The sequence below is a fragment of the Thunnus maccoyii genome, chromosome 22 (assembly GCF_910596095.1).
Source record: "Thunnus maccoyii chromosome 22, fThuMac1.1, whole genome shotgun sequence".
In the NCBI taxonomy this organism is placed as follows: Eukaryota; Metazoa; Chordata; class Actinopteri; order Scombriformes; family Scombridae; genus Thunnus; species Thunnus maccoyii.
The window spans coordinates 23,937,929-23,949,207 of NC_056554.1; the positions used below are offsets into that span (position 1 = coordinate 23,937,929).

General features: G+C 38.7%; 1 protein-coding gene across 1 annotated transcript; it reads left to right on the forward strand.

Moving 5' to 3' along the window:
• Window positions 1-4,573: 4,573 nt before the first annotated feature.
• LOC121889636 (Fc receptor-like protein 5) lies at window positions 4,574-10,561 on the forward strand. The gene is made up of 8 exons (XM_042401757.1): window positions 4,574-4,684; window positions 4,792-4,830; window positions 5,020-5,277; window positions 5,478-5,723; window positions 6,098-6,349; window positions 9,118-9,363; window positions 9,739-9,990; window positions 10,234-10,561. The coding sequence occupies exons 1-8, from the start codon at window positions 4,630-4,632 to the stop codon at window positions 10,380-10,382; spliced, it is 1,497 nt and encodes a 498-aa protein (XP_042257691.1). The 5' UTR covers window positions 4,574-4,629; the 3' UTR covers window positions 10,383-10,561.
• The last annotated feature ends 718 nt before the right edge of the window (window positions 10,562-11,279 follow it).

The window sequence follows — 11,279 nt, forward strand, 5'->3', positions numbered from 1 at the left end:
TTGAATGTTTATATGATGTATAATTTTTTCTTATTATGATCTATTAAATTGCCATTGAACTATATATACCTTAATAGGAATGTGATATGTATTAAGGATTACTTGGATAAGCAAAGAATAAACACTAGTATTTATAAAGTATGTCAGCTAGTAGGAAGAGTAAATTTGTTAAATAAATATAGTATGTTTTAATTAAGCTGCACTCATGATTGTTAACTTTGTGTGAGGCCCTGTTAATGGTTGCATAGCCAATTCATGTTTAAATGTGGATGAACATCGTGAAATGTTCCAGTTGAAATTTCACCAACTCAGAGAAGATCACGTGTTTTCTTTTAGATAAAGGATTTTCCGTTTTGCGCGGGAGGATATCTATCTCCACCCACACACGCCCATCTTAGCGCCAGCCTTAATTAAAACAGCGTACTGGCTACTTCTGCTTTTTCCTTTACATCTCCAAGGAGAAGTACATCACGTCCTGAAGACCTCCACCATTTTAATTTTCTCCGTACTTTTTCTTTTCTATCATGTGATCAAGTTAAGTTTTTTTTCTTTAAGCTATGTGCAGTATTGTTACTTCAGTCAAACAAATTTTATGTTGAAATTATTTCAGGCTTGGTACCTTGAAGTATAGTTTCACTCGGCTGGCGAGATTATTTTTTGAGTCAGTCAGAGACTTCAATTAAAATGACGCACTCTCTACGGATCAAGACCTCTTCAAAGCTGTGTATCAGAAACAACCACAAAAATCAGCCTTTATCCTTCTTTGTAACGGTGAACCCTGTGGTGATTCAGGGAATCACCTGAAGAAACTGTCATAACAACACTGGTTCTTAAAGACTCCTACAATGTTCAAGAGCAGAACTCCACTGGGAAACCCTGCTGCAGAACAGCTGATTTTCTGACCTGACACTTCAGACAATAGCTGAGTCTCTTGCCAAGTCATCTGAGGACAATGCCACACAAAGTAGGCTAAACAACGCTATTCCTGCTCTCCATCTACCTGATTAAGAATTGGTGTCATTTGAATTGAACTCTCTAGTTAATCTCTTAGAGAAGTTGGTCAGTTAAATTACCTCAGCTTTAATTAATTCTCTGTTAATTACGTTATCATTAACTTTTCACCATCAGTCATTCATATCTTCTAATATGCCATTTTGAACATTTATACTGGTTGATTATTCATTTATCTGTTTGCATTGACATTTCACTTATTGACTGTTCATCATTTAGTTCAATAAATATATATTTATTTGCATGTTGTTGTCTGTGGTTCAATTTAGAGCAGAGAATTAGATCACTGCATCGTAACACACTACATCAGACTTGAGATTGATAAAGCTGTTTCTTTGTTTCTTCCCGCCACAGTTAAAATTAGACTAATAATGGGAAGTGGTGCCCCTGATCAAACGAGGATTTTATATTAACAAAGGTGATGTTAATACTTGTCCCCGCATGAGTAATGTAAACAAAGTTCAAGCTGATGTGGGCCATAACATTGATCACTCATCTGTTGTTGCCACGTGAAAATCAATTAACTGTCTTCTGGATGGTAAGACTGAAAACAGGCCTGGTTTTAGGTCTTGTGCCAGGAAGTCACCACTCACCATCACCAACACACGTCTAACACGACTTTACGCTGATCTCCATAAAGCAGGTGGCAAATCTGCTATACTGAGTGTGCTGCCACATTACTGTGAGGAGTTTAGAGATCCCGTATCTCAAATCCCTTCTCTGCCTACGTGACACCAGGCTTGATGGATGTGAATTCTCAATTTTGGAACAGCAAAAAGAAAAAAAGCTGATGTTTCAGAGAATCAGGCTGAGTAGATTGAAAAGAGCACATGGAAACAGCAGAAGTCTGATATTAGGTCACCAGCTCTTTCAACTGTCAAAAAGGTTTGCTATCCTAAGGACAGCTAATGTACCACGGCTGATGTCACTTTGGGCATAACTTGGGGCATCATAACATGAAGAAGAGGCAAGGATTATCGAAACAAAACAAGGGACAATACAACAGCCAAGAGGCTGAAACATGTGGGTTTTTCATAAACCCAGCCTTCCCTCAAGTAGGAGCATCACCAGATGGCATAGTGAGGTGAATTTGCTGTGTGTTTGGACTGGAGAAGTTTTAATATTGATTATTGTAAATAAATATTGCAAAAAGGGCTGATATCACAGGAGCCTCACACAGGGCACCATAACATTGAGACTGGAAGAGTAGTAGGCGTGCTCAACTATTTCCTGTAACAAACAATCACAGTTGCTAATAATATAGCTGTTGAGATTCTCCTGTTCCTCTATGGAGAGGCAGAGGAGCGCAGCGACGACATCCCGCATGTCTTGGTCGTCTGGCCTCTGGGGAGCTTTGGCTCTGGCCATGTGGCACTGTTCCTTTGTCTCAGGGGGAACAAAGGAAAAGAGGCACCTCGTGGCCAGGCCTCAGAAGTTACATGTAGGCCTTTCTTTGTGTGACCCCATGGTTGAGGCCCAACATGTGGGACAGGTTGCATTGAAATTAAGTGTCCTTCCAAGTACAGAAACATCAAAGAAGCATGTTTAGCCAAAGGGAGCAACTTCTGCCTAGACCTTGTTGATGGTGAGGTACAATTGAAACACGGTCACCAACATTACAAACAAGTCCAAACACAAATATTTGTGACAGACAGTAGTTACTGTGATTTTGTGGTTTGGACACTGAAACATTGTTCTGCAAATGGAACCAAACAAGAGTTTTGGGGGGCACACCTACAGAAAGCACAATTTTTTCATAGCGGTTTCCATCCCAGAGCTCAACAACACTTCACTCAAACAATCCCCCGAGCATCAGTGAGCAACAAAACCTCTAAGAGAAATACATCAAAACAACATAAGGAAGGCCAATAACAGATGTAAAAAACAGTGTGTAAAGAAACAGAAAACACGATGGTGTCTGTGTCATGGACCTGAACAGAAAAGTTAAAAAACTTCAAAAGAAGTCAGACTTGAGGATGCCCCTGCAGCAGATGATGTCTAGTTTTGTCCCTTGTTCTAAGAAAGTGCTATAAAGCTGACATTACATGAGCTGTTTTTTTAAGATTTACATGTTATTACTCTCATGCCTCATCCAGCGTCTTAGGTTATGTTTTCTTTGTTTCACATTTTTGTTTGTTTGTGGATGAGCTGTATCAGACAGCCAATGGCTAGAGTGGAGGAGGTCCAGTGGCTGGATGGGGTAGGCCATGCAGGATGGCTCCACTGCCTTGTGGATATCTTCAGGAGAAGGAAAGACTACGGGAGTAAACCTAGACAGAAATCTAGAGTGGAGCCCCTGAGGTGGCTGGACGCCATCGCTAACCTCCAGCTCCTGCAGCCGAGCTGATGCCAGATAAATCACCCTGCTTTACTTTGGACTTCAACAGTGAAGCTAAGAAGGGGATTCTGACAACTGGGGATCCCAGGATCTCCATATGCTTGCCCAGGCTTGCACCCTGGAGAGGTCACTCTAGTTCCACAGCATCAGAAACAATGGTGGGAGGGACCATATCAGTCCCATTTCTTCATCCTTAGGGTCAGCTCCACCCTCTCATCCAAATATGGTCACTAATATAGTCACTTCTGGCTCCAAATATCCAAGATAGAGCCGTCAGAATGCCAAACTCAAAGCTTCAGAACACAAGCCCACAAACCAATGGGTGACATCATGGTGGCTACATCCATTATATTTATACAGTCTGAGTTTTACACACACACACACACACACACACACACACACACACACACACACAAATTTTTGTTTACACTTAACATAAAGAAATAATGAGAGCAGGTGTATTTTTGAAGAAATAAAAATTGAAAATATTGTACAATTTAGGTCAAAGTAAGAGACCAGAGAACTCATGTGACTGAAAATGCAGAGAACACACTCTCATTGATATAGTAATGTTGTTAAACATAGTGGCTTTCCTTCTTACTGCAGCTACCCATGCCGTCCAGTGTCTTCTCATCACCTGCTCAACATGTTTCCCTTCATGTTTTTTCCATGTAGGAAAGATGAAAAAATGTATTCCATCGTCCAGTTTTCTCCCTGAACAATAGTGTGACTTACTATTGCAGTTCTTTACGCAGCAGCCTTGACCTACCATGGCGACGTTTTCCAGAAAACTGACAATAAACTTAAAATTATAACACAGCCTTCAACTCACCAAAAGAAAGGGAGCAATTCTCTAAACATGGGTGTGATGTCTGACCTTAAAACAAGTGTTTCTTCCTGCAGTTTCAGAGTAAAATCTTCACCTCCTTCATAAAATCCAGGACTCTGTCCACGTCTCTGAAGCCAACAGCTAATTCTGCACTGTGAACTGACTGGGAGGTTACCATCTTGTGATAATGAATGTTTTCCATCCATTACTTCTGAGATTTGGGCAGTTTATAGCCCAAAAACTTCACATGTTGAGCTTCTCTTAAACTCTCTGTCATTCTGGTTAGCTTTCTGCCCCGTGCCTGTGCACACATCTCACTGATGACGTCGCTCAGAAACCCATCTATTATATCGCTTTCTAGCTGGAAGAAACCAAGTATGAGTCTGGCAGGAAGACCTGCACAGGAAGAGGAAGTTGTCATGTACACTATGTTCAGCTGCATTTCTGTCTGATGCTCAGACAGCAGCAAGACAGCATGGAGGTCACAGCTTTCTGTATCAGACTGTGTGAGTACTGAGTCTCAGTTTTCTGTTTCTTCTTTTTAAGCCTTATATTTTCTGATATATAAATGCATCTTTGTCTGATATACAGTTTTCTTCCTCTTTTTGTCCAGCTATATTCATTCTTCTAAGTGTGGATGTTCAGAACAGTGGTAAGTAGAAATTAATTCAGAGGTTTAAATTGTTTAAACTTCTGCCTCTGTCATGATGATTTAATGTAAGCTTGAATAGAATAAGGCTTTGTATTTTGTGAATAGTTCATGTTTGTTTCTATGATAGAAATCATATTTTTGTATAATGGATTTTTCAGTTTTATGTCAATCTGTCTCTTTCTCTATCAGATGCAGCTTTTCGTATCATTCCAACCAAACTGCAGCTCTTTCAATACGAGTCTGTGTCTTTCCACTGTGAGGGTCTCAATGATTCGAGTCAGTTGAGAGGGATCAGGAATACTGAGGGATTTATTTCAGCATGTAATATTACGAGCATCTCAACAGTATCTTGCACCATTCAGAAAGCCTATCCAGCAGACAGTGGAGAGTACTGGTGTGAGACTAAAGAAGGGAAGAAAAGCAACCGTGTTAACATCACTATCACTGGTATGTTTAAGTCACTATAAAGTCATTACATTAAATCCATCTTGTGGATAGTCAATGAAAGAAATGCTGAGATACAGATCGAACAGTAAGTTTTTGTAGAGATTGAACTGATCGAAAACTCACAAAGCAAGTAAACAAGTATATTCCACAAAATTTCCAAGTATTCTTTCAACAACAGATATAAAACCCTTGTTTTTCAGTTGGCTCAGTGATCCTGGAGAGTCCTGTCATCCCTGTGATGGAAGGAGATTGTGTGACTCTGCACTGCAGAAACAAGACGACTTCTTCCCACCTCACAGCTGATTTCTATAAGAATGGCCTCTTCATGAGAAGCAGCTCTACAGGAGAAATCACCATCCACAGTGTTTCCAAGTCTGATGAAGGACTCTACAAGTGTAACACCTCTGATGTTGGAGAATCACCAGAGAGCCGACTGACTGTCAGAGGTAACAAACTGTTTAAAGCTACAACTAGATTAAAATGATTTACTTTTAGATGGCTGCAGTTCATGAATAGTTCAACTATTCATTCTTATATTATTTACTGATGTTTTTTTAAGCCCTAAGGGACAATGTGTTACATACTGTTAACATGGTTACAGCAGATTTGTTCTCTTGTCTTTGCAGCACTTACATTAGATTGTTTTTGGGGATTATATAAAAACAGATGTTGATACTACAAAAAAACAAACAAACAAAAAAAATCATTATTTTCACAGAGATTAAACTGATATCAATCTTCTCATCTAACTCCCACAAGGTGAGCAAACAAGTCTGGTTCATAAAAGTTCAGCAGAAGATATAAAACCCTTGTTTTTCAGTTCTTTCAGGTTCTGTGATCCTGGAGAGTCCTGTCATCCCTGCGATGGAGGGAGACAATGTGACTCTGCGCTGTAGATACAAGACGACTTCTTCCCGTGAGAAAGCTGATTTCTATAAAAATGGCCTCTTCATGAGAAGCAGCTCTACAGGAGAAATCACCATCCACAGTATTTCAAAGTCTGATGAAGGATTCTACAAGTGTAACATCTCTGATGTTGGAGAATCACCAGAGAGCCGACTGACTGTCAGAGGTAAAACATTGTAAAATACCTAAAATTAGATCAAATGTGTATTTTTTAAAAAACAATATCTTTAAGCATGACTGAATTCTGTACAGATGTTATGTGAGAATAGTTCAATTATTCATTTTTGAGTTTTTCTTATTATTTCATTTACTAATGGTACTAAAAGCAGAACACCAACCCAGAGTAACGCTCCTTACGCACAACTTGTTACCATGGTGTTACAGCAGATTTGTTCTCTTGTCTTTGCAGCTCTTGACAGAGAGACGTGTCCCTCCTCAGATCACTCCTTCTATGTTCTCCTGCTCTTAAGGACTGTGTTCACCATTGTGATGGTGCCTTTGCTGCTGCTGCTGGTGGGACTACTTCACTGTGGGAAACTCAGAGTTACACAAAAATAACTGATAGTCACATATGAGAGAAACACGCTGGTACGTGATCAGTACAGAGTATGCTGGCAGCTAGTTTGGTCATTACGATAATGAAGCAGAAAACATCCCATCATGCTTTGGGTCTGGTAAATTCTGTTAGCTACAAAGATACATTTTAAAAAGCAATCAAAAAGATTTTTATTTTTTTACTTTTCTTCAGCTTCTTAATTCACCTTTATGTTTGATCAAGTCAAGTGTTTGCTGTCACGTCTCTACATTACGTGTTCATGCTTGCAGTGGCTGCTGGTAGACTTTCTCACAAGCTAAAAAGGTTTTCAAAACCACAGAGTTACCGCATATGCATCACCTATTTTTAAAACAGACATTTTCTCAGCGTATGTTGTTCTGTGTTTTATTTTAGATGCATCATATGCTTCTGATAATTTGAGCTTCTCAGACACAAACCACATGAGACGATGTATTTATATAGAAGAGACTTTGTTTGATAGCTTGAAGGGTAAATTGTGTCTATAAGAACCTTCATTAAAGGGGAAAATAACATGCTTTTAGTGATTTTCTGTTATGTTCATATTGTTATAATGTTGGATGTTAAACGTAGTCAAAGTTAAAAAACTTGAGGAGAACGTTGGCGGTTGTTCACGTTGTCTACTGTCATATTTCAGATCTGATTTTTTCTCAGATATGTATGGATGTATTTGCAAGACTGACATTTTGAGTAAATAACAAGAAAAAGAAGTGAAATCTGACTACTAATGTTTTTTCATGTAACCTCAGTCAAAAGGGGTCTTAAAGAGACAGGAGCTAAAACGGCCTGTTTCAGACAGAGGCTGAACTGAGGGGCTGCATAAAGGACCAGTATGAGATAAATAAGGAGTTTTTAACTGTAAATCATGCAAAGATATTCCAGTAGAGCCCCAGAATATAAATATGGAAATGTGTGTCTTCTTTAAGAAATATAGATTGTCTGTCCCAAAATAGCAGAACAAACTCAAAACAGACTTTATACTTAACATAATATAATTATAAAGGGTGAACATACAGTGTGCCTGCTACTGTACCACATTAGCATTATCACTGTCAGCATGTCCATTTTTTTTCTAGGATGGCAGGTCATGACCTAGGCTGCTATGCCTCTGATTGGCTTATCCTGATATTCTTATCCTAACACTAACCAGTCTCACTCCTCATGGCTAAAACTAACCAACAAAGGCAACAAGTACCAGCCAGAGCAGGCAGAGTTAAATATGAAGAAAAGTATAAAGCAAAGTGACTTTTGTTATATTACTAAGTCTAAATAAAAACATGTATTGTGAAAACAGAATTTAACTTTTTCTAAAGCCATCCAATTTCAAATATCATAAATTAAGTTTACAACCTCTTCAGCAAACAGAGGGACACTTCTGGGGCACGCTGTGTCTTATAGGGCAAGACTTAAGTATGGACGCCAGTATGAGTCTGGCAGGAAGACCTGCACAGGAAGAGGAAGTTGTCACGTACACTACATTCAGCTGCATTTCTGTTTGGTGCTCAGACAGCAGCAAGACAGCATGGAGGTCACAGCTTTCTGCATCAGACTCTGTGAGTACTGAGTGTCAGTTTTCTGTTTCTTCTTTTTAAGCCTTATATTTTCTGATATGTAAATGCATCTTTGTCTGATATACAGTTTTCTTCCCATTGTTGTCCAGCTATATTCATTCTTCTAAGTGTGGATGTTCAGAACAGTGGTAAGTAGAAATTAACTCAGAGGTTTAAATTGTTTAAACTTCTGCCTCTGTCATGATGATTTAATGTAAGCTTGAATAGAATAAGGCTTTGTATTTTGTGAATAGTTCATGTTTGTTTCTATGATAGAAATCATATTTTTGTATAATGGATTTTTCAGTTTTATGTCAATCTGTCTCTTTCTCTCTCAGATGCAGCTTTTCGTATCATTCCAACCAAACTGCAACTCTTTCAATACGAGTCTGTGTCTTTCCACTGTGAGGGTCTCAATGATTCGAGTCAGTTGAGAGGGATCAGGAATACTGAGGGATTTATTTCAGCATGTGATATTTCGAGCACCTCAACAGTATCTTACACCATTGAGAAAGCCTATCCAGCAGACAGTGGAGAGTACTGGTGTGAGACTAAAGAAGGGAAGAAAAGCAACCGTGTTAACATCACTATCACTGGTATGTTTAAGTCACTATAAAGTCATTACATTAAATCCATCTTGTGGATAGTCAATGAAAGAAATGTTGAGATACAAATTGAACAGTAAGTTTTTGTAGAGATTGAACTGATATCAGTCTTCCCCATGAAAACTCACAAAGCAAGTAAACAAGTATATTCCATAAAATTTCCAAGTATTCTTTCAACAACAGATATAAAACCCTTGTTTTTCAGTTGGCTCTGTGATCCTGGAGAGTCCTGTCATCCCTGTGATGGAGGGAGACTGTGTGACTCTGCACTGCAGAAACAAGACGACGTCTTCCTGCCTCACAGCTGATTTCTATAAGAATGGCCTCTTCATGAGAAGCAGCTCTACAGGAGAAATCACCATCCACAGTGTTTCCAAGTCTGATGAAGGACTCTACAAGTGTAGCATCTCTGATGTTGGAGAATCACCAGAGAGCCGACTGACTGTCAGAGGTAACAAACTGTTTAAAACTACAACTAGATTAAAATGATTTACTTTTAGATGGCTGCAGTTCATGAATAGTTCAACTATTCATTCTTATATTTTTTACTGATGTTTTTTTTAAGCCCTAAGGGACAATGTGTTACATACTGTTAGCATGGTTACAGCAGATTTGTTCTCTTGTCTTTGCAGCACTTACATTAGATTGTTTTTGGGGATTATATAAAAACAGATGTTGATACTACAAAAAAACAAACAAACAAAAAAAATCATTATTTTCACAGAGATTAAACTGATATCAATCTTCCCATCTAACTCCCACAAGTCGAGCAAACAAGTCTGGTTCATAAAAGTTCAGCAGAAGATATAAAACCCTTCTTTTTCAGTTCTTTCAGGTTCTGTGATCCTGGAGAGTCCTGTCATCCCTGCGATGGAGGGAGACAATGTGACTCTGCGCTGTAGATACAAGACGACTTCTTCCCATCTCACAGCTGATTTCTATAAAAATGGCCTCTTCATGAGAAGCAGCTCTACAGGAGAAATCACCATCCACAGTGTTTCCAAGTCTGATGAAGGATTCTACAAGTGTAACATCTCTGATGTTGGAGAATCACCAGAGAGCCGACTGACTGTCAGAGGTAAAACATTGTAAAATACCTAAAATTAGATCAAATGTGTATTTTTTAAAAAACAATTTCTTTAAGCATGACTGAATTCTGTACAGATGTTATGTGAGAATAGTTCAATTATTCATTTTTGAGTTTTTCTTATTATTTCATTTACTAATGGTACTAAAAGCAGAACACCAACCCAGAGTAACGCTCCTTACGCACAACTTGTTACCATGGTGTTACAGCAGATTTGTTCTCTTGTCTTTGCAGCTCTTGACAGAGAGACGTGTCCCTCCTCAGATCACTCCTTCTATGTTCTCCTGCTCTTAAGGACTGTGTTCACCATTGTGATGGTGCCTTTGCTGCTGCTGCTGGTGGGACTACTTCACTGTGGGAAACTCAGAGTTACACAAAAATAACTGATAGTCACATATGAGAGAAACACGCTGGTACGTGATCAGTAGAGTATGCTGGCAGCTAGTTTGGTCATTACGATAATGAAGCAGAAAACATCCCATCATGCTTTGGGGCTGGGAAATTCTGTTAGCTACAAAGATACATTTTAAAAAGCAATCAAAAAGATTTTTATTTTTTTACTTTCTTCTTAATTCACCTTTATGTTTGATCAAGTCAAGTGTTTGCTGTCACGTCTCTACATTACGTGTTCATGCTTGCAGTGGCTGCTGGTAGACTTTCTCACAAGCTAAAAAGGTTTTCAAAACCACAGTGTTACCGCATATGCATCACCTATTTTTAAAACAGACATTTTCTCAGCGTATGTTGTTCTGTGTTTTATTTTAGATGCTTCAGATGCTTCTGATAATTTGAGCTTCTCAGACACAAACCACATGAGACGATGTATTTACATAGAAGAGACTTTGTTTGATAGCTTGAAGGGTAAATTGTGTCTATAAGAACCTTCATTAAAGGGGAAAATAACATGCTTTTAGTGATTTTCTTTTATGTTCATATTGTTATAATGTTGGATGTTAAACGTAGTCAAAGTTACAAAACTTGAGGAGAACGTTGGCGGTTGTTCACGTTGTCTACTGTCATATTTCAGATCTGATTTTTTCTTGGACATGTATGGATGTATTTGCAAGACTGACATTTTGAGTATATAACAAGAAAAAGAAGTGAAATCTGACTACTAATGTTTTTTCATGTAACCTCAGTCAAAAGGGAGCTTAAAGAGACAGGAGCTAAACGGCCTGTTTCAGACAAAGACTGAACTGAGGGGCTGCATAAAGGACCAGTATGAGATAAATAAGGAGTTTTTAACTGTAAATCATGCAAAGATATTCCAGTAGAGCCCC

What these genes read in the sequence shown, in the direction of transcription:
- LOC121889636 (XM_042401757.1), top strand. Translation starts at nt 4,630, where the DNA reads ATGCTCAGACAGCAGCAAGACAGCATGGAGGTCACAGCTTTCTGTATC. An exon ending in AGCTTTCTGTATCAGACTGT is followed by an intron (nt 4,685 to 4,791) that starts GTGAGTACTGAG and finishes CTTTTTGTCCAG; the next exon opens with CTATATTCATTCTTCTAAGT. An exon ending in TGTTAACATCACTATCACTG is followed by an intron (nt 5,278 to 5,477) that starts GTATGTTTAAGT and finishes CTTGTTTTTCAG; the next exon opens with TTGGCTCAGTGATCCTGGAG.